Here is a 26,156-nt window from a genome sequence, read left to right on the forward strand (position 1 = left end):
TGTAAGGGGATTGAGCAGGGGGGCTGTTCGTACACCTTGACGATACGGACGCTCATCTAAAAATGCTGAAAGATTATCTTCACGATGCTACCTTCTGTGCAGCTGCTTTGTGAAGCGACATGCTGCACGGTGCTTCGCTCTCTTAAAAGCTCGAAGGGCACGTATTGATTTTTAATTGTTTGTTTTTCTCTGTCTCTCTCTCTGCTCCTGACGGAGGGGGTGCGAGCTGCTGCCTTCATTGTAACTGCTTTGTGCCGCTGTGCTTCGCATACTTAAAAGCCAAACAGCCCTATTGATTTGTTTGCTTCCTCTGTCTTTATGACAGTCTCTGCTCCTGACGCGCACTCCTTTGAAGAGGAAGATATGTTTGCATTCTTTTAATTGTGAGACGGAACTGTCATCTCTGTCTTGTCATGGAGCACAGTTTAAACTTTTGAAAAAGAGACAAATGTTTGTTTGCAGTGTTTGAATAACGTTCCTGTCTCTCTACATCCTCCTGTGTTTCTGCGCAAATCTGTGACCCAAGCATGACAATATAAAAATAACCATATAAACATATGGTTTCTACTTCGCGGATTTTCACCTTTCGCAGGGGGGTCTGGAACGCAACCCCCGCGATGGAGGAGGGATTACTGTAAACACTTTCACAAAAGGTGCAGGTACAATACAACATCTTCTGTGGTGCTGTGGTTAGAACCAACGACTTATAATCCAGAGGTCGTGAATTCAAAACCAGCTCTGCGGCAAATTTACCATTTAGAGTAGTGAGCTGCTCTTATTCTTAATATTATACAATAAAACATGCATTTGATTTGTGTCTTTAACAGCCAGTGTAAATTTATAGTACAGTAATCCCTCCTCCATCGCGGGGGTTGCGTTCCAGAGCCACCTGCGAAATAAGAAAATCCACGAAGTAGAAACCATATGTTTATATGGTTATTTTTATATTGTCGTGCTTGGGTCACAGATTTGCGCAGAAACACAGGAGGTTGTAGAGAGACAGGAACGTTATTCAAACACTGCAAACAAACATTTGTCTCTTTTTCAAAAGTTTAAACTGTGCTCCATAACAAGACAGAGATGACAGTTCTGTCTCACAATTAAAAGAATGCAAACATATCTTCCTCTTCAAAGGAGTGCGCGTCAGGAGCAGAGTCTGTCAGAAAGACAGAGGAAAGCAAACAAATCAATAGGGCTGTTTGGCTTTTAAGTATGCAAAGCACCGCCGGTACAAAGCTGTTGAAGGCGGCAGCTCACACCTCCTCCGTCAGGAGCAGAGAGAGAGAGAGAGCCAGAGAAAAACAGTCAAAAATCAATACGTGCCCTTCGAGCTTTTAAGTATGCAAAGCACCGTGCAGCATGTCGCTTCATGAAGCAGCTGCACAGAAGATAGCAACGTGAAGATAATCTTTCAGCATTTTTAGACAAGCGTCCGTATCGTCAAGGTGTGCGAACAGCCCCCCTGCTCACACCCCCTACGTCAGGATCAGAGAAAGTCAGCGCAAGAGAGAGAGAAAAGTACGTTGGGTAGCTTCTCAGCCATCTGCCAATAGCGTCCCTTGTATGAAATCAACTGGGTAAACCAACCGAGGAAGCATGTACCAGAAATTAAAAGACCCATTGTCCTCAGAAATCCGCGAACCAGCAAAAAATCCGTGATATATATTTAAATATGCTTACATATAAAATCCGCAATAGAGTGAAGCCGCGAAAGGCGAAGCGCGATATAGCGAGGGATCACTGTATTTGTAAAAATCAGCTTTTTTTTTTTTTCCCTCCACTTTTATTCTCTCCGTTACGATCACAATACAACACCCATCCCACACCCCAGATCTGATGGGGTTACTTTCTTTCTGAAATTGGGAATAACTGTAGATGTGAGTGGTGTTTTGAGACAATGGAACTGGAAAATCTCTGATCTGGATTGATAAAAGCTGACACACAAACGCTGGTGAATCTGCGTTACTCGTCTCTCATTGTCACTTGATTTTTTTTTATTCAGTTTTATTGAGTGTTCCTGCTTGCGCTGAATTAGTACGCCCCTTATGGTCCATGATGTCAAAGCCGCACTGACAAAAAAACAGAGACATAGCTTTATGTGATATTTGGAATAACTCATTTTATGACCTGTATAGTACATTTCAGAAAACATTGTGGCACTGATGCAGCATTATTCATATTCATTCGTATGCCTTTGTGCGCTTGTAATCAGTGACGTTTTGTTTTTTTTTTCTTCTTTCGATCTTTCCAGTGTCCACTTTTGGGTGCATGGTGGTCTTTCTTTTGAACTCCATGACATGCAGAGGAAAGAATAGTATAGAGAGGTCAGTTTCGCGCTATATGCAATCATCAGATTCAAATGTTAACAGTTCCCACACACCCAAGGACCATCCTTTCTACGTTTACGACGTGTACCTGTTGCAATGTATACACTTCTCTCTGTGCTGTGGTTACTATTACACTGAAGGGGCTTAGGAAGCGGCGGTCTTGGAACAGAAGCTTGTCGATGTAGCAAACTCTTTTGCTTTATCCATCGCCTTTTCTTGTAAGAAGTGATGAAGACGCTTCCTCTGCAAGGTGAGCCATGAACACAATTCTTTTCTCAATGGCCCCCGTGCTTGCCTTGCACAGTATATGTGCATTGATCGCCGCCAAGTCAAGCATGTTGTAGGACAAGCAACCGGCTACCTGCATGCTTCTGCTTGCACTGAATAAGCTCACGGCCTCTGGCGCACGATGTCAAAGTAGCACCGGGCAAAAAAGAGACAAATATATGTGACATTTTGAAGAAATTATTTTATGACCTGAATAATACCAATCGGAAAACATTGTCGCACTAATTGTTGCTCCTATTGTGCTTTTTTGAATCTTTTAAAAGATGCGCATGGTTTTGACCATTGCACATGGGGGGAAATTGTTAAGAGGGTTAAGAATCAAGGATATTTGTCACCCATATTTGCAAGCTACGGTTGATAAAATTGTCAGAATGCCACATCTGTACAAAAAACAATGTAATAAAAGGAATCACCACCCCACAGGGATACATACTGTACCTATGCCAGAGGGCCCATTTAGACATCTGTTAATGGACTATGTAGTCTAAATTAGAACAATAAAAAAGTAAAGATATTTATTGGTAATAACAGACAGGTTCAGTAGATGGGTAGAGGCAAACCCCTCCCCAGATCAAGGAGCTGCTACAGTTGTGAAATTTCCAGCTAGAGAAGTTGTACCGAGATTTGGCACTCCATCAGAAATAAGCTCAGACAACAGATCAGCATTTATTCAGAAATCTGTAAAAAAAAAAAAAAACATCCTGCAGGCCTTGGGTGTTAAAGACTAGGCAGTGTGTACCATCAGCAGTCACAAGGAATGTCAGAATGAGTGAATGGTACATTAAGGCAAAAAAAAAAAAAGATTTGCGCTACAGGAAAAATTAATTGGGCAGATGCCTTACCTCTTGCTTTGGATAAGCTATCACATGCAAACTAACAGAATAACGTATCTAACACCGCATGAAATGCTTACTGGCTGCCTGATGCCTGTGCCTGTTAGTAGAGATGGGCCCCCATTGCAGCAATTGCAATTAAAAATATGGAACACTTAACTGCTATCCATCGAGCTATTTATTTACAGAAAAACAGCTGGGAGACAGAGTCAGTTGAACAGCCTGTTGAAGCCTGGTGACCCAGTCTTCCCGAGAGTGTTCCAGAGAAAGTGGAACGCACTGAGACTCGAAGGCCAATACAAAGTTGTTCGAGCCACTCCAACTGCTGTACAAGTGAGAAGGAGCTTGGCCTTGTATCATCTGAATCATTGTACTGCAGTTCCAAGGGCCACCCACATAAGTTACCATGACTCATCCTCAGAAGAAGAAAGAAGTGATGCTGAGAATGTTTCTGGGTATAAGCAGCATAGGCCAAGTCCAAAAGACCAGCCAAGCCCTGGAAGAAGCACTACAGAATCACCTGAAAACTCACCACAAAGACAACCTGAACCTTGAGCAGAGGATGATGGAGGAGAAGGCTCAGTGGGTAGGAGTGTACCTAGCATCAATACACCCGATTCTGAAAACTCTACCATGCATAATAGTGATGGTCCAGCCAGTCAGGGAGAAGGTACCTCAAGGAGATTCCCCACAATCAGTTTCTCAGTCCTACAAAGGGTCTTCTAATATGAGCAGTTGGCAGATGGACAGTAAGGTTAAAATAGCAGCAGGAATAAAGGGCACTGGTAGTAATGGGACTAGAAATAAGAGAAGCAGTACAACTTTGCAGAGACACGAGAACTATGCTGAGATGCAGAGCTACGGGAGAGGGCTCAGAAAAATGACTGGTACAAACGGGCTATGTACACAGCAAAAGCTTACCAAAAAAAAAAAAAAAAGCTGGTTGTGTGCAAATCTAAAACCAGTGATAGTTGTAGTTCCATTTCATACTCAACTAAAGCCAGTCAACAGCGTTTGAAAGAAAAGGAGATAAATTGCCCTTATTGGTGCATTTTGCTGCAGGGATCATCCAAGTTTTCTGTAGAAGGGTTCAAGTGGATGAACTATAAACATTCTTGTGTGTGGCCAACAACTAAACAGAGGCCACCTGCCTACACTCAGATAACTCAGGATGAATCTGAATGCTATACTAAAAAAGAAATGTTATCAGTAAGAAAGTTTGGAAGAAACTGTACTAGGACTTGGGACTTAACATGTACTTCTTTAGTCTTGAAAGCAGTAAATGTGTAAGACAGGCTTTAAGAAGATAAGTGGTGGCTGTGTGGTCCAGAGTATAGTAAGGTATGTAATGGTGATGGCCGTACAGAAAAATCCAATCAGGTACCCACAGGACAGGCGAGTTGCAAGAGCATACAAACCTGACCCAAATGTTTATATAGACGAGACAGGACAGCCTAGGGGTATCCCAAATTAATTTAAAGCCAGAAATAAAATCAAGGCAGGACTTGAGTCTATACTATTTGCATCACACCTAACAAGAATACTGAATGGATTAACTACATGTACTACAAACAGCAGATATTTATTAACAATACTGACTTTGCTTTGACAGCATTAGGAGAGCAGTTGGATGCCACTAGCCATATGACTTGGCAAAATAGACAGGTACTTGATTGGCTATTAGCAGAAAAAGGAGTATGCCATATGTTTAGGGAAGAGTGTTGCACCTTTATTCCCAATAACACTGAGCCAGACAGATCTTTTACACAGGCTATGGCTAAGTTTAAGGCACTTAAGGAAGAAATTAAAGAGAATGCTGGATTTGACGGCAATTTTTGGAACTATTTTCAGTTTGATTTGGGATCCTGGAAGGCCCTAATGGCCAAAGAAGGTGTTGCTCTCGATTCTGCTGATGTGTTTCTCATTACTATCCTGCTGCCTAATGCCTTTGCTCAGATCACTCATTACCAGGATTGCTGTTAAACAGATGAACATTCAAGTCACTGAACCGCAGATGTCTTCAACTACATATTTTGAGTTCCTTCTTAATATTGTGGATGGAGAAATGCTAAACCAAACACTTCCCGCATGAAGTGCTGGTAACCACTCCCGAGGAAGGGGACCCTCTATTGCAGGGGTGTGCAAAGTCATTCTTGGAGGGCCGCAGTGGCTGCAGATATTTGTTCCAACCCAATTGCTTAATAAGAAGCACTAATTGCTCTAGAAACACTTCTGCCTCATTTTAGTTATCTCCCTCGTTAAGATTTTGAACCCTTATTGCTTATTTATGTCTTAAATAGCTGCATTCTTGGTTTTTAATTGCTCCTTATTAGCAATAAGATGCAAATGACAAAAGAAACCAGCAGTTATCCATTTTGCTTGTTACCCTTTATGCCTGTGTGTATTTATCAGGCACTATTTGGTTTAATTAAATACTTGGAAGGAAAGAGAAGAGAAAAAAGTGAAGGATTGAGAATTACCCATCCGTTTTACACTTCAAAATATTTGGATGATATCTTTAGAATGGAAAAAAAAATCTAGGATTTGAGAATGACTCGACATAGCAGAGTTAAACCACTAACAAGCCATGAAATGTAATTATTGGCAAGGATTGTTTTCTAATTAAACAACTGGGTTGGAACAAAAACCCGCGGCCACTGCAGCCCTCCAGGAATGACTTTGCACACCCCTGCTCTATGGTGTACAAAGTTCATGGGTCGAAGCAATTGTTGCAATACTGTTCACTGGAAAAGTCTGCATAAAAGTTGGGAGAAGCCACTGGACCAAGCACACTGAACTTTGTTGTTATCTGCTACTGTTTTCCCGTACTACTGTTATTCTATAACATCATATGTTTTTATGCTTTTATATTACCCATACTGTATTGTTGAATTTATGCCAGTGTGCCTTTTAACCTCCACTTATTTTTATACAGATTATTATATTTTTATATTACTGTATACCTATGCTACTGATATAGTGCCTCCCTCAATTTGGCCAGCCAGTGGTCTTTTACTCATCTCTAGTTTACGAAAGGGGGGGGGGGATATTTGCACTCTGTGTCACCCGGAGGGGAGAACAGTGAGCCTAGAGTTATGAAGGTTGATGGCAGTCTTGGGTTCGAGACCCAAAAGAAGATTGAAAGCTGGCTCCCCTTCCTGTCTTCTGGGTTGTAAAATTGTTGGGGTTCTAATGAACCCCCAAAAGGGGGAAAATATAGAAATATGTATTCTTGAAATTGGTAATCTCCACGCATTAGAAAATATATTATAAGCACATGAGAAAAGTAGACACTATATTTTACTAAGTATTAAGATGTATTTTTATTACCCTGTATAAGCTAAAAACAACCATTATTTCATAAGGAAAAGATTAGACATGAAGGAGAGCTGGAAAAGAATGGGCCCCTCACTTAGAAAGTAAACTCTTGGGCTATAAATAATGGTAGCAAGCACTGAGCTAGTAGGGAGTACAGGTAGGCCTTGTCAGATAGACATGATGGACAGCAAAGAGTTTGACAACACCTCAGCTGAGAAATAACGGTGGAATTAATTAGGGGCAGAACTTGAGCAGTGAAGTGTCAAGGAGTCAGAGGAGAATGAATAATGACTTGTGTGATAAGAACTGTAATAACTGTAAGGGTTGCCTTTGGTTGAGCACTCAATCCTCTTGGAACTGAGCCTGTTTGAAAGGCGTACAATAAATCTTGATTCTGCTGCCTGTCCTGAGACTCCAGAGTGCCATCTTTGGGGCCGAGGGTGCCCACGTCAATCTGCTACAACATAAACAATAAACCTTCAGAACTATACCACGAATTATCCCCAATCTTGAAAGTCTACATCAGTTTTCTACTTTTCAACATTGCTGTATCAGCTCAAACCAGCAAGTTTAATTTGTATAATTAAACAATAAAGAAATTCAAGATAAGCATGTAAACTGGAAGTCTAAGTTTAATTTACAAAGAGTAATTGATGATATAAAGTCTTAACTTTGTTCTGATCTCTTATGCTGTTTGCCTGAAATGGAGCTTAAATTTATGATACCAAAAGGAAAAATACAAAAGTGACAAATGTTCTGCACTCTTCGTACCAATCCCCAAGTACAAGTTATCAGATATATAATGAATGACAGGATATGCTAGAAGGAAAATATTTATACCTGACCCGGTTCAAAAGATTCCATCTTCAATTTGTCACCATTTTCCCCAACATGATGATAGAAAAGATTCATTGCTTTGTGCAATTTAGTATACTCTGAAGATTCAGCCAGTATCTCAGATCCATTTACTATTCTGCCCCAAAAGTTAGAAGGGTTCTGAACCTATTGGAAAGAACAGATAATTAATTTAACAATAAAAATTTTCAAATCATAGTTCATGCCAAATTATAAAACCTGCTACTCTATCACATTTCTATGCTTTACTAAATTTAAAAATTAGTTACTGAGTTTAACAATTAAACTAGTGCTGGGCGGTATGACCAAAATTCTATATCACGGTATTTTTCAAAATTATACTGGTTTCACGGTATTGGACGGTATTTTTTTCCCCATGCATGAGTGGATGTTAACCACATTTTCCACTGTATTACTGGCTAAGAATAACCTATTCCACTGTCATGAGAACTGTACATTGTACAAAAAAAAACATTTTAATGTGCACACAAGTATTAATATAGGTTTGTATGGCCCCATAAAGTGATTGTTTTCAAGGATAGTTTTCAAGGGGGTGGTACTAATGAAGAGAAGGAATCACATTGCATGACAGCTGCAGTCAAAATATAGAACCTTTTTTATTGAACAAATTTTGTAAACAACTTAAACTAAAATTTTGACAACATATTTTCAACCATCCAAAGAGGCATTTAGACTTAGTAAAATATCCAGAGGTGCTTGTCAAAAGTTGTATTGCACTGAACATGTCTTATAGTAATAGTAAATATTTTTTGAAAACCAACTACAATTTCTGTTAATGTTAACAATCTTTGTCCACGGACACGTTAAATTGACTTTTTAAACAACTTTACCATCATTACACTGCATAATATTTAAACTAATAAATAATTACAATAAAATAAATAATAGTATTATTACTGATAGTTGCACTATTACTTCAAGACTTCAAGCCCAGGTGCATTACACAGTATTCACCAAATTAAAATAAAACAAGTGCACCTTGGTGATGACATCTTTACCAACTGAACCATCATTAAGGCAAACTGCATAAAGATGGACTTTGCTTCAAGCTAGGCTATATACATAAATAATAAAACTGCAACTTGCATTTATAATGCTATTTGTGGTATAGCCCTACGGAAGCGTATTAGGGCCACGGTGAAGAAAAAAAATACGGATACAGTGAAGAAATAAAAAACTGTCGAGAATAAAGTCGACATGTTGACTTTATTCTCGACATTTCCACTTTATTCTCATAGTTTATTTTAAAAGTAGAATGTCGTAAATTAAACTTCATCCTAAAATCAATGTTTAATTTACTAGATTTTCTCAAATCCCGTCATAAGTATATGTAGCACATTAAATGCTTTGTGTTAAGTGTTCCCCGACCCAGTTGTTAATCACTACGCTTCTTAAACCGACTTCCTCCGCACTAAGAGGAGGCGCCGGCAGCAATCACCGCACAGAATCCATTCACTTCATGATATTCCTGCTCTCTGAAAATTTAGAATATTAAGATATATACTTGATATTTTCAGGATGAAACGCATTAAAGCAGGTATTAAACATGCACGGTAGGGAGGCGGTAGTGTTGCTCCCCCGCAATAAAGGGTCCCCAGGTGTATGTTCAGTGTAGAGAACTTTATGACAGATGTGTCGAGGCTCCAAAAAACTGGATGTATGAATGGGTATCGCACAGGTTTAACTTAAATATTGTGTAAATGTTGGGTTTGTGATCTGGAGGTCGGAGACATTAACACAGAATTCAATGGATGTTCTGTCTGATGTACCAAAACCCCAGTTCCTATCCTTTTGTCTTTCTCCACATAACCAATCACCACATGATAAACGTCTTTGTGAAATTAAAACTAGTTATAAATCCAGCCCACGGAGTGTTCAGAACTTGTAAAAAATCTTCGTTGTACATGTTTAATTATGCCATCCATTCAAGGTTGTGCCCATCCCAGCAAGCAGTGTGCGAGGCAGGAGCAAATCCTGAATGAGTCGCCAGCACATCGCAGGGTGAATACGAGCAAAACACACACTAGCAGGATCAATACAGCATAACAAAACCCCCACATCCTACATGACTTTGAAAGGAAACTGAAGCACGCAGAGTAAACCCACCAGAAAAACATGCAAATTCAAGGCAGGGTACACGCGAGGCTGCAGTGCAAACTCCACACCGCCATGCCCCGACATGATTAATACATGCTTTAATGCATTTCATCATGAAAATTATATCAAGTATTTATCTTAGCATTCTAAATGTTCAGAGAGCAGGAAAATCATTAAGTGAATGTATTCTGTGCGGCGATCGCTGCGGGCGCCTCCTCAGTACAAGAGGAAATCAGTTTAAGTAGCACGTACCAATTTAACATGGCTCGGGGAACACAACACAAAGCATTTAATGTGCTATATAACTTATGACGGGGTTTGAGAAAATCTAGTAAATTAAATATTCATTTTACGATGAAGTTTAGTTTACGAAGTTCTACTTTAATGAGAAATTACGAGAATAAAATCAACATGTCGACTTTAATCTTGACATAAGCGTTGAGATTACAGTGGAAATGTCGAGAATAAAGTCAACATGTCATCACACTATTACACAGTACCCAGGTACATTACACTGTATTGAAAAAAAATAAAACAAGTACAACTTGGCTTGCAGTATTATCCAGCAGTATAGAAACAGTTTTTACACATTTCAACATAATAGTCCACATCCGACCTTTTAAAACCAAAGTATCTCCAGGCAACAGACGTGGCTCATTTTTTTCGGCAAAAGTTCTTCTGTGTCATCATATTCAACTTTATCATCAGCTACAGCTTCAGTTTCGGAATGTTCTCTGTCCATTTTCACCAAGCAATACCTACATACACTACCGCATGTACTCTGTTGCATGCCTATTTAGTGGTGTAGCAGTGAAAAAGAGCCCCAGCGCAACACATCCATTAACGCATGTATTCCGTTGTATATGATTAGCAGTGTAGCAGTGAAAAAGGCCCCCCCCCCCCCCCCATCCCCTCTGATCAGTTTCCCGCTGCGCCACATTTCTGAACGTTGTTTAGGCAATTTAAACCGGTGTTGCGGTACAAGAAAAATCCATATCATAACAAAAATAAAAAACGGTCTTCGGTATGAACCGTTATACCGCCCAGCACTACGTGGTGGCAGTAACTCCTTACTCAAAGTTCGCTCCTCTGTCAACAGTTCAAAGACCCGTGCTAGTGAGTCGCATGAGGTGTAGCATGTTGCCGCATCTTGTTGGAAAAAGCAGTACATTTTTTTTCTTCTGGTGTTAGTTGGTTGTAAAGCTGTTCAAAGATGTCCAGGTAATCCGCAGTATTCATAACAGATTCGAAGAAAATTGGGCCCACTATTCGTGTTCCTGACACCAGGCACAAACGCCAATTTTCTGGTTATGAAGTGGTTACGGCATCCTCCAAAGAGCATGGCACCAGTATTGTAGGCGGACTAGTTTTCCACGGCCCACCCTGTATAGAATCTTACACAACAGCAAATGTTACCAACTTAACAGTGTTTCACTGACAAATTAGATTTCAAAAGCACACTGTTACAAACACAGCTTTAAAGAGTTTGTTTAAATGGAAATTTCTTGAATTAGAGTGGAATACACAAATTCAGCAGTAAACACATATTAGAATTTTTAAATTTAGTATGCGTTTTAAACAGTACTTTTCAGTTACTGGACAGGAAATATCAGATTACATTTAGAATGTGTGCATACTAAGAAACTCATGGGGGATTCCCACCTCTGCCAGACAAAGTTCAAGCTCTGCACTGTATTTTGATATTTATGAATTCCAATATGCATTTACATAATAAATGAGGTGACAGTTGGGGATACTACTTGATAGATATACCAGCAGTTTAAAGCTGTTGTTAGTATTTATGTATTTAAGGCACAATACCATTCACTTCAGTAACAGATGTATAATTATAATTAAAAAAAAAAAAAAAAAGCATCATCAAGTGGTATTTCTGTGTTTGCCACGGCAATGAAAAGTACTGAGTATCTCAAATTGTCACTGGTACTGGTATCAAATAATTAAATTCTAGTATTATGACATGACTAGTATGTCATTCACCCTGCAATGGAATGGCATCCTGCCCAAGGATTTTGCTTGCTTGCACTCAGTGCTTGCTGGGATAGGCTGCACCATGCTACTGCTCTGGAGTGGTGGGTTGGTTATGTGCTTTGCACAAATTTAATATTGCATCTTACAAGAGAACATGTGCACATCATCAATTCAGCACCAGAAGGTAGGTTCTTTGTGAAATAAAACAAAATACAAGTCATTGTGTGACTTTCTCAGTTATCATCATCTACTTGTCTACCGTACTGAGACAACAATCTACATCTACAAGATTCAAACTCTATAATGTTACTTGTCAATGACTTTCTGAGGTGAATCCATGTACTTTGGTCATAGTACCTCAACCCGTTCTACAGGCTGCGGCAAGGACAGTGCATGGCCGGTCTTCTTTTAAAATAGCAGAATCTCACAAACAGTGGTGTTATACACATTTTTTTTTACTTCTTAAAATGATATGAATATGTGTGTGTAATAAAGGTAAAATTTATAATTAACATTTTTCTCTTGAAACACGAACATATTTGGTTGAGAGTTAATGCTTTTCTTTACAAATCAGACCCCAGTATGCATATCATATGCGGTGGTGTGCTGGGGAGGCAGCATTAAGAGGAAAGACGCCTCACGTCTGGACAAACTGGTGAGGAAGGCAAGCTCTATTGTTGGCATGGAGCTGGACAGTTTAACATCTGTGGCAGAGCGAAGGGCGCTCAGCAGGCTCCTATCAATTATGGAGAATCCACTGCATCCACTTAATAGTATCATCTCCAGACAGAAGAGCAGCTTCAGCGACAGACTGCTGTCACTGTCCTACTCCACTGACAGATTGAGGAGATCGTTTCTCCCCCAAACTATGCGACTCTTTAATTCCACCCCTGTGTAAACGTTAACATTCAACATTATACATAGTTATTGTCTGTTTTTCACCTGCATTATTATCATTCTTTAATTTAATATTATTTATTGTATCAGTATGCTGCTGCTGAAGAATGTGAATTTCCCATTGGGATTAATAAAGTATCTATCTATCTATCTATCCTTCATTATGAAACATAAGGGTAGGCTGGATTAATTTTTTTTACATAATATTCATAAAATATTCTTCGCTTTAAATGCATTTTCTTGTCGCAAAATGATATATACCATGATTGCGAAGTAACAACTTTGATTTACTAAACATCCTATAAAGATGCAATACACAACATCAAGACTAACTCCACCAATCTCTCATTCGGAAGTTATATTTGTCCTGCTTACAAATGTTCCAGACATGCCTATCTCCTTTCTCTGCCCATTGACCCCCATCTTTCCAAACTGGACCCAATTAAATCTATCACAAAACACAATTGTCTACAAAAAAAAAAAATCACTATGTGAACATTATCCTGCTTTTCTGAAAAGTGTTTAATAGGTTACTTTTATCATAAACAATAGTACTACAATAGTAAGTAAGCAAAAATAGTTCCATCATCATATGCAGTTTATTTTGTTCCAGAACACACAAATTAAAAAGTAGCTTTAAATAGGAAATATAGGAAAATAACTTTTTCAGGGCTTGTAACAGATTTTTCAAATTGGGGATGAAATTTTAACATAAGGGAAAATATAAAACCTAGGGGGGCGGCACGGTGGCGCAGTGGGTAGCGCTGCTGCCTTGCAGTTGGGATACCTGGGGACCTGGGTTTGCTTCCCGGGTCCTCCCTGCGTGGAGTTTGCATGTTCTCCCTGTGTCTGCGTGGGTTTCCTCCGGGCGCTCTGGTATCCTCTCACAGTCCAAAGACATGCTGGTTAGGTGGATTGGCGATTCTAAATTGGCCCTAGTGTGTGCTTGGTGTGTGGGTGTGTTCGTGTGTGTCCTGCGATGGGTTGGCACCCTGCCCGGGATTGGTTCCTGCCTTGTGCCCTGTGTTGGCTGGGATTGGCTCCAGCAGACCCCCGTGACCCTGTGTTTGGATTCAGCGGGTTGGAAATGGATAAAAACCTAGGGTATAGAAAGTTCATCATTCTTCAACTTTGCATGTACAGATCTCCACTCATACTTAGTCAAAAAGCCTAACAAGGAAAATTCCTACAGTAGGAGTAATATAAAACATTGAGAGAATTCAAAATAAAATATGGTAAGAAAAAGTGGTATAGTTATTTTTTTATCCATGCAATATTCAACTGATTTTCCTGTCAGTGTTTAATGCAGATTTAAGACATGACAGTTCAATAGTGAAAATAAGGATACAACTAAAAAGGCTGTTCATTTAAGAAATGCAAGATATTTTGCTAACACACAGTATAAGTAACATATTCTTAGCTTAAGTTGCACAGTAGTGTGAACGGATTTCAGATCCAGTGTACTAGGTTTGCATGTTCACCTTGGGTCTTCCAGGTACTGGCTACTGTGCCCAGTACTGCCAAGAAAGGCTCTTAGTCTCTGCCACTCTGAAGTGGAGTAACGGATTTCAGAAAGAATAACTATTACCCTAGGTTCTTGTCTATAAGCCGGACTCATGTATAAGCCGGAGACCAAAAATCATACGAATTTTTAAAATAAAATCGTATCATAGATAAGCCGGACTCATGGATAAGCCGAACGTACTATAACCTATAACTACGGTAATAGAAGGGAGGGAGGTCAGTGGTCTCACTCGCACCCATTTAATTTCTTTAAGGGGGGAGAGAGTGTGAGATACTGGCGTCTCTCTCACTCCCTGCATGGCGCGGTTGGAGCGGCCGGAGCGCGTTCTTTCTGCTCTGGGCGTCGCCGAGTCAACACGTGCGCGTAGCGGTCATTTAAATTGTGATTTTATATGTAAGCATATTTAAATATATATCGCGGATTTTTTGCTGGTTCGCGGATTTCTGCGGACAATCGGTCTTTTAATTTCTGGTACATGCTTCCTCAGTTGGTTTGCCCAGTTGATTTCATACAAGGGACGCTATTGGCAGATGGCTGAGAAGCTACCCAACTTACTTTTCTCTCTCTCTCTTGCGCTGACTATCTGTGATCCTGACGTATGGGGATTGAGCAGGGGGGCTGTTTGCACACCTAGACGATACGGACGCTCGTCTAAAAATGCTGAAAGATTATCTTCACGTTGCTATCTTTTGTAAAGCTGATTCCTGAAAAGACATGCTGCACAGTGCTTCGCATACTTAAAAGCTCGAAGGGCACGTATTGATTTTTGACTGAAAAACAAACTCTGTTTCTCTCTCTCTCTTCCTGCTCCTGACGGAGGGGGTGTGAGCTGCCGCCTTCAACACCTTTGTGCCGCGGTGCTTCGCATACTTAAAAGCCAAACAGACATATTGATTTGTTTGCTTCACTCCTTTGAAGAGGAAGATATGTTTGCATTCTTTTAATTGTGAGACGGAACTGTCATCTCTGTCTTGTCATGGAGCACAGTTTAAACTTTTGAAAAAGAGATAAATGTTTGTTTGCAGTGTTTGAATAACGTTCCTGTCTCTCTACAGCCTCCTGTGTTTCTGCGCAAATCTGTGACCCAAGCATGACATTCTAAAAATAACCATATAAACATATGGTTTCTACTTCGCGGATTTTCTTATTTCGCGGGTGGCTCTGGAACGCAACCCCCGCGATGGAGGAGGGATTACTGTATAAAACGGATTTATGTATAAGCCGATATTCTATTTTTTCATTTTCACAACTTTTTTCTTTAGATAAGCCGCGGCTTATAGACAAGAACTTAGGGTATTAGTTTGCCAATGAACATAATTTTTGCTTTGTCATTACCATGAATTCTTACTATAACCCAAGGACATTTATGAAAAACCATAAAATAATGTTAAGTTTAACTTTAATATCATAGAGAAAGGCATTCAACAAAGTCCTATTTTTTCTGTTGAATTGTCCTTAAGCATGTGTACACCTACAGCCACTTTCCATAGTTATCCAATTCCTTGAGCATTCTTACCTTTGTTTGTCACTGATATTTTATCATTAAGGTTCAAGGGCAGTCAATCCACAATAAATATTCCAAAGAAAAGCAAATTACACGAAGAAAATAGATCCAAACTGAAAATGCTAGTAGACCAGATTAATGACGTTACAGATCAGCTGGATGACGTTAAGCAGGCATTCACGGCTCGAGTTGAAACAGCAGAACAATTGGCGTCTAACGCCGATGAAAAAGCTACAGCTGCGAATTCCGAATGCAAAAAACTCGGAGACAGACTTGCGGCCCTGGAAGATGGGTTCAGAAGAATTGAGGGTATACCTGAGAAACGAGAAAGCTCAAGCCCAGTGAAATCTGCAGTAGAATTACTGTCTAAAATAATTGGAGATGATTTTAAACTCGACACTGAGATAGCAGCGGCTTTATCGCACATACAGATCAAGTACCTTTAAACCTAGGTCTTTTATTGTCCGCTTCGAGCAACTACGATGTAAGCTTGATGTGATGGCACTTCTCAGACACAAGCAAGAGATTATATTTGAAAATAATCTTTTTCATATTTTCCCCGACTTCTCACCATCAACAGCTGCAAAACGCGCAGCCTACTTTGACATTAAAAAGTTGCTACAGAAAGCCGATATCAAATACAGCCTCTTCTATCCCGCCAAACTGAAAGTGGAAGTTTAAGATCAATATTATATTTTTTCAAGCAAGGAAGAAGCTGAAAAGGAACTAAAGAAGCTGTTTCCGACACTCTTTTGAAAGTTAATAAGGAGCCGTACTCTATCAAGGCATGGGAAGGACCTATCATCTGCTCTCTGTTCTCGGATCCACTTTTAAAGAGACTGGTATTATAATTATACATCCTTTTCTTTACTTGGACATTATATGTTTATGTCTTAATTATAGTTATAGACGTAAGTGTGGAAGTAATTCAAGTAGGATTTGTTTTTGTTTTTTTTTTAACTACCTTAAAGTAGACTGTTTAACATCATACTCTTGGTTTATAGCTATTTCTATTACATTACTATTACATTTATACTATTACATTATACTATTGCATTAGGAATTACTATGTTTATCCTAGACTACTTTTTAAAATCATTCCCAGGGTTCATTCTTTTTTTTATCTTAATATCTTAAAATCAGTGAAGATTATTTTAAGCTTAAAGACTGTTAATGATTATATTTTCGGCAGATAGTATTAAGAATTCAGCTGCAATAGATATCTTCTGTTCATCATGTTCAACTTTATCGTCGGCTTCAGTTTCGGAATGCTACCTATTTGGTGGTGTAGCAGTGAAAGGGGGGGTTGATTAAAATCGACACGTTGACTTTATCGTAATTTGTCATTAAAGTAGAACATCGTAAACTAAACATCTTAAATTGAAAATTTAATTTACTAGATTTTCTCAAACCCCGTCATAAGTTCTGTAGCACATTAAATGCTTTGTGTTAAGTGTTCCCCGAGACATGTTAATTGCTACGTGCTTCTTAAATTGACTTCCTTTTACACCAAGAGGAGGTGCAGGCAGCACACAGAATACATTAATTTCATGATATTCCTGCTCCCTGAACATTTAGAATATAAATACAGTGGAACCTCTAGATACGAGTTTAATTCGTTCCAGCACTGAGCTTGTATAGTGAATTTCTCGTATCTAGAACAAACTTCCCCATCGAAAATAATGGAAATCCAGTTAATCCGTTCCGCACCCCAAATATATCAACATAAAAATCAATTTTCCTAACAAATAACACTGATGAATTATATATACTGTAGTCTACCTTTAATAAATAACACTGGTAAATAATATAACTGATTATTAAAAGAATCAAAACAGGTGTCCAAAGTGCAGTAGAGCATTCAATAAATCTTTAAGTAAATAATCCTTAAAACAGTTGTGAAGTGGAGATTTAAAATACACAAGAATAACAATCCTTTAACACAAGGTTAAAACGGCAACAGGAAGCAGTCTTTAAAAAAACAGATGACAATCCCCGGTGCTTCTTCTCTGTTAGCGTCTCACCTGCTTCTCCCATGCGGGCTCTGCAACAGGCGAGACACTCTTAATGCAGCTGACCTTCTCTACACCGTCCTGCTTCAGCTGTTTGGCTCACCTGTTCAGCTCACTGTTCAGCTACACGCGAGCCTGCACTCGCTCGCTCTCCCGCACCGACTTCCTACTGCTGCCGATTCCTGCTGCTTCCTGCCTCCTCCTGCAACCTCCGTTCTCTCTCCTCTCTTTTCTTTTACTTCTTCTCCCCCTTAACCGGCTCACGCTTCTCTATATATGCGGGGAGGACATGGCAGCTGCAGCCCATCAGCCACAGGAACAATCATGGATGTGGGCAGTTTCCCACCTGTGCACTTAGGTGAGAAACGCAGACACCGCAGATCGCCCTGCGGCTCGCTACAGCTACCACGCCCCCTCGCTAAGCCGCGAGCTATACCCACAGCCTGGCTCGTGGCTCGTTACGCGAGCCAATGCTCGTATTTAGATCTGAATTTTTCGCTCATACTTTCCTCGTATTTTGAATTTCTCGTATACAGAGGTGATCGTATCTCGAGGTTCCACTGTACTTGATATCATTTTCATGATGAAATGCATTAAAGCTTGTGTTAATCATGTGGAGGCACGATGGCGTGGAGGTTGCACTGCTGCTTTGCAGCAAAGAGGTCCCGGGTGTTCCCTGCCTTGAATTTGCATGTTTTTCTGGTGGGTTTACTAGGCGTGCTTCAGTTTCCTTTCAAAGTCATGTAGGATGTGAGGTTTTCTTACGTTACATTGACCCTGCTAGTGTATGTATTGCAAGTATGCACCTTGTGATGTGCTGGCACCATGTTCAGGATTTGCTCCTGTCTCGCATACAATGCTTGCTGGGATGGGCGCAACCCTAAATGGTTGGCATAATTAAACATGTACAACGAAGATTTTTTGAAAGTTCTGAACACTCCGTGGTCTAAGTTTATAACTAGTTTTAATTTCACAAGGACGTTTATCGTGTGGTGATTGGTTATGTGGAGAAAGAAAACGGAAGGATAGGAACTGGGGGTTTGTTACGTCAGACAGAGACAGCACACATGCAATAAAGAAAGTCTGCTCAGAAGAACATCCGTTGAATTCTGTGTTCGTGTCACCGACCACCAGATCATGAACCTAACATTTACACAATATTTAAATTAAACCTGTTCGATACCCATTCATACATCCAGTTTTTTTGGTGCCTTGTCACACCTGCCATAAAGTTCTCTACACTGAACGTACACCTGGGGACCCCTTACTGCGAGAGGGCAGCACTACCACCACACTACTGTGCATGTTTAATACCTGCTTTAATGAATTTCATCATGCAAATGATATAAAGTAATTTTAAATTTTCAGAGAGCAGGAATATCATGAAGTGAATGTATTCTGTGCAGTCATAGCTGCCTGAGCCTCCTCTTAGTGCAGAGGAAGTCAGTTTAAGAAGCGCATATCGATTAACAACTGGGTTGGGGAACACTTAACACAAAGCATTTAATGTGCTACATTAACTTATGACGGAGTTTGAGAAAATCTAGTAAATTAAACTGATTGATTTTAGGATGAAGTTTAGTTTACAACATTCTACTTTAATGACAAAATAAACTATGAGAATAAAGTGGAAATGTCGACTTTAATATCGACATAAATGGCGAGAATGAAGTAGAAATGTCAAGAATAAAGTCAACATGTCGACTTTATTCTCGACATATAGTTATTTTTTTCTTCACCATTTCCCTAATACGCTTCCGTAGGGCTATACAAATAGCACTATAAATGCAAGTTGCAGTTTTACTTTTTATGTATATAGCTTAGCTTGAAGCAAGGTCCATATTAATGTAATTTGCCTTAATGATGGTTCAAGTTGGTAAAGATGTCATCACCAAGTTGCACTTGTTTTGTTTTGTTTTATTTTATTTTTATTTGGTGAATACTGTGTAATGCACCTGGGCTTAAAATAATAGTATTATTACTGGAAGTTGCACTATTTATTTTATTGTTATTATTTATTAGTTTAAATATTTAGTTTAATGATGATAAAGTTGTTTAAAAAGTCATTAACATGTCAGTGGACAGATATTGTTAACATTAACAGAAAGTGTAGTTGGTTTACAAAAAATATTTACTATTTATTCCTTTTCTAAGACATGTTCAGTGCAATACAACTTTTTACAAGCACCTCTGGATATTTTACGAAGTCTAAATGCCTCTTTGGATGGTTGAAAATATGTTATCAAAATTACAGTTTAAGTTGTTTGCAAAATTTGTTCAATAAAAAGGTTCTATATATTTTGACTGCATTTGTCATGCAATGTGATACCTTCTCTTCATTAGTGCCACCCACTTGAAAACTACCACTTTATGGAGCCATGCAAACCTGTATTAATACTTGTTTGCACAGTAAAATATTTTTTTCTACAATGTACAATTCTCATGACAGTGGAAAAGGTTATTCTTAGCCAGTCTACTGCAGTAATTGCATTGGAAAATGTGGTTAACATCCACTCATGCGTGGGAAAAAAAAATACCATTGAATACCAATAGCAATAACGGAAACCTGGCTAAATAACAAAGATGGGGATGAGTGTAACATAGAGGGATACACATTTTTTAGGAAGGATAGACAGAACAGAAAAGGGGGTGGGGTTGCTGTTTATGCCAAGCACGATTTAAATGTAAGTCTTCTTCAGTTGGATGATGAGCCCCATCGTAGTGAGGACATGTGGCTTCGCCTGGAAAATATTAGGGAAAGAGGTCTTATTTTAGGAGTGTGTTATAGACCACCCAATTCAGACAGTAATTTCAACACACATCTTTTTAGTAATATCAAAAAGACAAGTTTAGAGGGAGATATTATAGTCATGGGGGACTTTAATTATCCAAATATTAACTGGGATAACCTTACAGATGGCGGAGTACAAGAGCAGGAGTTTTTAGAAGTAATCAATGACTGTTTTTTAACACAGCATGTTAAAGCACCAACACGGGGTGAAGCCTGTCTGGATTTAGTATTTTGTAATAATCAGGATAGAATTGAGGGTGTAGAGGTGATTGAACCACTAGGGTCAAGTGACCATAATGTAATACAATTCTCAGTATTTTGTAAGAGTGCAGATGCAAAGACTAAAATTGTTAAGTTGAACTTTGGTAGGGCTAATTTTGAGCAGATGCGACAAAGTCTAAGTAGGATACACTGGGATAAGCTTTTAAGTGTGGAGACAGTCGAGGAGCAGTGGAACAGGTTTAAAAATGTTTTACATGTAATGCAGGACAGATACATACCTAAACTTGGAATTAATAGGAAACTAAAAAAAAACTCCACGGTGGATTAATAAAGATTTAAAAAAGAAGTTGCAAAGGAAAAAACTGCTTTATAAGGCATATAAACACTAATGACTGCAAAGTGAATTGTAGAGCATACGAGTACTTGAGGGCAACCATTAAGATGGATATCAGGAAGGCTAAAAGACAGTTGGAGAGGAATATAGCAGATAAGGTGAAAGAAGACCCTAAGAGATCTTTCAGTATTTTAGTAGTAAAAGAACAGTCAAGGAGGAGGTCAAGTGCATCAGGAATAGTAAAGGGGAATTAAAAGATACAGACAGTGAAATAGCGGATGCCTTAAACTTACATTTTTCTGAGGTGTTTACAAGTGAGCAAGTGGATAACCTCCCAGAGGTAAACGCGACTACTAAGGAGGTACTGAGGGATTTGGAAATTGTAGAGGGAGAAGCACTGCTCAGATTAAATAAGCTGAAATCGAACAAATCACCAGGACCAGATAATATTTATCCTCGTGTTCTTAAGGAGGCTAGTGAGTACATATATAAACCATTGACGCATATTTTTAAGAAGTCACTGCTCACTGGAGAGATTCCGAAGGACTGGAAAATGGCAAATATCATCCCATTATATAAAAAGGGTGACAGGGCAGATACAAGCAACTATAGGCCAATAAGCTTAACATGCATCACAGGAAAATTAATGGAAGGAATTATTAAGGATAAGATCGAGCAACACCTGGCAAGGACAGGAGTTATTCTAAGCAGTCAGCATGGGTTCAGAAGAGGGAGGTCGTGTTTTACTAACATGCTGGAAAATTCTATGAGGAGGCAACAAAAGGATACGATCAAAGTGGAGCTTATGATATTATTTATCTGGACTTTCAGAAAGCATTTGATAAGGTGCCACATGAGAGGTTGGGCATCAAATTAAAAGAGGTGGGAGTTCAGGGTGATGTTTGTAGATGGGTGCAGAATTGGCTCAGACAAAGGAAGCAGAGGGTGATGGTGCGAGGAACCTCATCAGAACTGGCCGATGTTAAAAGTGGTGTTCCACAGGGGTCAGTGCTAGGGCCGCTGCTATTTTTAATATATATATATATGATTTAGATAGGAATATAAGTAACAAGCTGGTTAAGTTTGCAGATGATACCAAGATAGGTGGATTAGCAGATAATTTGGAATCCGTTATATCATTACAGAAGGACATGGATAGCATACAGGCTTGGGCAGATTTGTGGCAGATTAAATTTTATGTCAGTAAATGTAAAGTATTACACATTGGAAGTAAAAATGTTAGGTTTGAATACACAACGGACGGTCAGAAAATCGAGAGTACACCTTATGAGAAGGATTTAGAAGTCATAGTGGACTCTAAGCTATCGACTTCCCGACAGTGTTCAGAAGCCATTAAGAAGGCTAACAGAATGTTAGGATATATAGCACGATGTGTGGAGTACAAGTCCAAGGAGGTTATGCTCAACCTTTATAATGCACTGCTGAGGCCTCATCTTGAGTACTGTGTGCAGTTTTGGTCTCCAGGCTACAAAAAGGACATAGCAGCTCTAGAAAAGGTCCAGAGAAGAGCGACTAGGCTGATTCCAGGGCTACAGGGGTTGAATTATGAGGAAAGATTAAAAGAGCTGAGCCTTTACAGTTTAAGCAAAAGAAGATTAAGAGGTGACATGATTGAAGTGTTTAAAATTACGAAGGGAATTAGTGCAGTGGATCGAGACTGTTATTTTAAAATGAGTTCATCAAGAACACGGGGACACAGTTGGAAACTTGTTAAGGGTAAATTTCGCACAAACATTAGGAAGTTTTTCTTTACACAAAGAACAATAGAAACTTGGAATAAGCTACCAAGTAGTGTGGTAGACAGTAAGACGTTAGGGTCTTTCAAAACCCGACTTGATGTTTTCTTGGAAGAAATAAGTAGATAGTACTGGCAAGCTTTGTTGGGCTGAATGGCCTGTTCTCGTCTAGAGTGTTCTAATGTTCTAATGTACCATGAAACCGGTATAATTTTGAAAAATACCGTGATATAGAATTTTGGTCATACCGCCCAGCACTACTATGTAATATCATCTACTGTTGAATTCTACTCTGTACTTGTAATATTTAAATTGTACTATTATATTGTATTGAGGACAACTTGTGTACTGTTCTGTGTATTGACCTCATTTTTTGACACCCACTGCATGCCCAACCTACCCGGTTTGAACTGCCTTTCCCAAGGTTCCTTCCATTTTTTTTCCACTACAAGAAAGTAAGGGAAACTGGGGAGTTTTTCCTTGTCTTCTTATAGCATCAAGGCTGGGGGGATGTCAAAAGGCAGGGCCTGTTAAAGCCCATTGCGGCACCTATGTGATTCTGGGCTACACAAAACTAACTTGTATTGTATACACACATACAGTATACACATACACATATATATGCACAAGTGTAACACACTTATACTCAGCCACCAAATAATTGTTCTTTTGTTGAAATAAAGCTGATTAACTCAAGAAATTCATGCTAGTGAATAGTGCTGATGTGAAAGTTAGATCCACAGTATTTCTTTTGATAGAATTGATAAATACTGCATTTTAGTCTGCTAAATACAATCGCCAGGCACCACCTTTATCACTCTTGAATGCCCTGAAATAAATGTCTCAGAGTGGTGGTTCTGAGGATAAGAATCTGTGTTGGTATCTGGAAGGTTGCCAGTTCAAGTCCTGTTACTGCCAGAAGGGATCTAACTCTGTTGGGCCCTGACAAAGACCCGTGGCCTGAAAACTGCTCGAGAGGCAATGGCTGATCCTGCGCTCAGAATCCCAAAGGTTATGAAAAAAGACAATTTCCCATTGGGGAAATATAAAGTACACCAAATAAAAATAAATACAAAGTCTAGCTAAATATGACTGTGTAACGGCCGACCCCTTACCCAGCCGGCAGCTACACCTCCAAGACCTGTGGCCTGGATAAAATTTACTGAGGTTAAATCTAACTATCAAGCCGTACCTCTAACAAATTAAACTTTTTCCCCACAATCAACGGTGTAAATATAAGCACACAAAAGCAGATATGTAAAATTAAATGATGAATTATATTAAATGAAATAAGACAAATGCAAAATAGAAATATATACATATATAAATATCCCTCCACCACAGCAACAACGAGACACCACCATATATAAATACAACAAACCCTCCCTTGCCCCTGTAACATATAACAAACAACAACAATGAATGATATACGGAATGAAAGATCGTGAATTTGAGTCCGGTTATAAAAACTGTCCTGAATACGGACGACTGAACTAGAGATAAATGAGTTGTTTGATTTTCCCGGCAATTGGAGCAACCTCACCGTGATTCCTCGGCATGTGGTGGATGACGTTCCGACCCCGGGGTCTCTGCAGATAAGGGATGGAAGACAGTCCGGCAAAATGAAAAACAAACTGGTGCGAAGGCGCAATGTGAAAAAACAGCAGGTAAGTTGAATCCATGGTTGAAAAAAATGGTCTCTTCTCTCTCCTTCTCTTCCCTCCCGATTACTTAAATAGTCCTGTGACGGCTGTAATTGATTAATAGTGAACAGGTGTTTTCCAGGTTTGTGGTTGTGGTCTCCTTCCATCATCCTTCCCCCTTTACAGGGACGGCATTCACTGATACATACATAAACAGCAAACGGGACAATGGAAACAAGACGCACTCAGTACTAACATTTGATAACACTATAAACTATGTAGCCCCGCTACAACTGGGTAGTCTGTTAAATGGACAAGTCAGGTTTATTTCATGCAGAGCTACATATTCACCCTTTGCAAGATATTTACTCAAGGGCTGGCAACTTATGACTCTGTCATCTTGTATATTCGAAAAACAAAATTACATATCAGAGAAAATCACATATAAACATGACATTTATAAAATATTCTTATGTATTTTCTCCAGTTTAGGAAACTTCAGATCTTTGCTTTGAAATTCAATACATAACATTATTCACTAAAACTTTGAAAAAAGCAAGAATTAGCATGAAGTATCTGCACATAATTAGTAATTAAAATAAACAATTGATAAAATAAATAGTGGATAAATTAGATGTTTACAAAATATTCAGCAGCTGTAATCATAACTACTCTAGGCTGTAAAGTAAACTGCAAATGAGTAATGCATTTACCTTACTTAAAAAAAAAAATTTCTGTTCATTTGACAAGGAACTCATGGGCAACCAACAATTTCAAAATGTTCTGGTTTTGTTTTGTATTATATAGTAAATCTCAAATTCATTATCGATGAGCTTCATTGGTGAAGTTCATATACCCAACAGATTAGAGCCAATTTAACCTTTCATGGCTATAAAATCTGGTCCAAATCCACTCTCTTTCCATTAAACCTCCTCTATGAACAGTACTCTCTTCTCAACATTTTAACTCATATTTAATTTTTGTACTTTTAGACAGAACTTTAATAAAGATTTCTTACCTTTAGAATTTTAAGTTCAAACATTACAGATGTAGAACTTTAGTGACTGGCTCCTTTAATAAACGGTACCTGAAAAACAATGCAAATATATTGCAGTCAGTAGATAAAAATGTTTAAGTACTAAAACCTTAAAATCAGGACAACAAAATAAAGAACATCAACCCAACAGACATTTACGGAAGCGTATTAGGGCCACAGTGGAAAAAAAAATACGGACACAGTGAAGAAAAAAAAAAAAAAAACAATGACATGTTGACTTTATTCTCGACATTTATGTCGAGATTAAAGTCGACATGTTAACTTTATTTTCGTATTTTGTCATTAAAGTAGAACATTGTAAACTAAACTTCATCTTAAAATGAATATTTAATTTGGTAGATCTTCCCAAACCCTGTCATAAATTATGTAGCACATGAAATGCTTTGTGTTAAGTGTTCCCCGAGCCATATTAATCACTATGTGCTTCTTAAACTGATTTCCTCTGCACAAAGAGGAGGCGCAGGCAGCGATCACCGCACAGAATACATTAATTGTATGATATCCCTGCTCCCTGAACATTTACAATGCTAAGATAAATACTTGATATTATTTTCAGCCCGGATAAATGGGGAGGGTTACTTCAGGAAGGCCACCCAGTGTAAAATTTTGCCAAATCAATATGCAGACAACAATACAAATTTCCATACCTGATCGGTCGAGCCCCAGGTCAACAACAACCGCCACCA

The 26,156-nt window shown here is 38.9% G+C and overlaps 1 protein-coding gene across 1 annotated transcript in view; it reads right to left on the minus strand.

Moving 5' to 3' along the window:
* tdrd12 (tudor domain containing 12) overlaps positions 1-25,501 on the minus strand; it is a 725,767-nt gene extending 700,266 nt beyond the window's left edge. The window contains exons 1-2 of the mRNA XM_051932225.1: positions 25,432-25,501; positions 7,607-7,768 (exon numbers count right to left, since the gene is read on the minus strand). Of these exons, the coding sequence (XP_051788185.1) occupies positions 7,607-7,768; positions 25,432-25,455 (186 nt within the window). The 5' untranslated portion in view covers positions 25,456-25,501. The remainder of the gene's footprint in view (positions 1-7,606; positions 7,769-25,431) is intronic.
* Positions 25,502-26,156: the final 655 nt, after the last annotated feature.

The sequence above is a fragment of the Erpetoichthys calabaricus genome, chromosome 9, assembly GCF_900747795.2.
Source record: "Erpetoichthys calabaricus chromosome 9, fErpCal1.3, whole genome shotgun sequence".
NCBI lineage: Eukaryota > Metazoa > Chordata > Cladistia > Polypteriformes > Polypteridae > Erpetoichthys > Erpetoichthys calabaricus.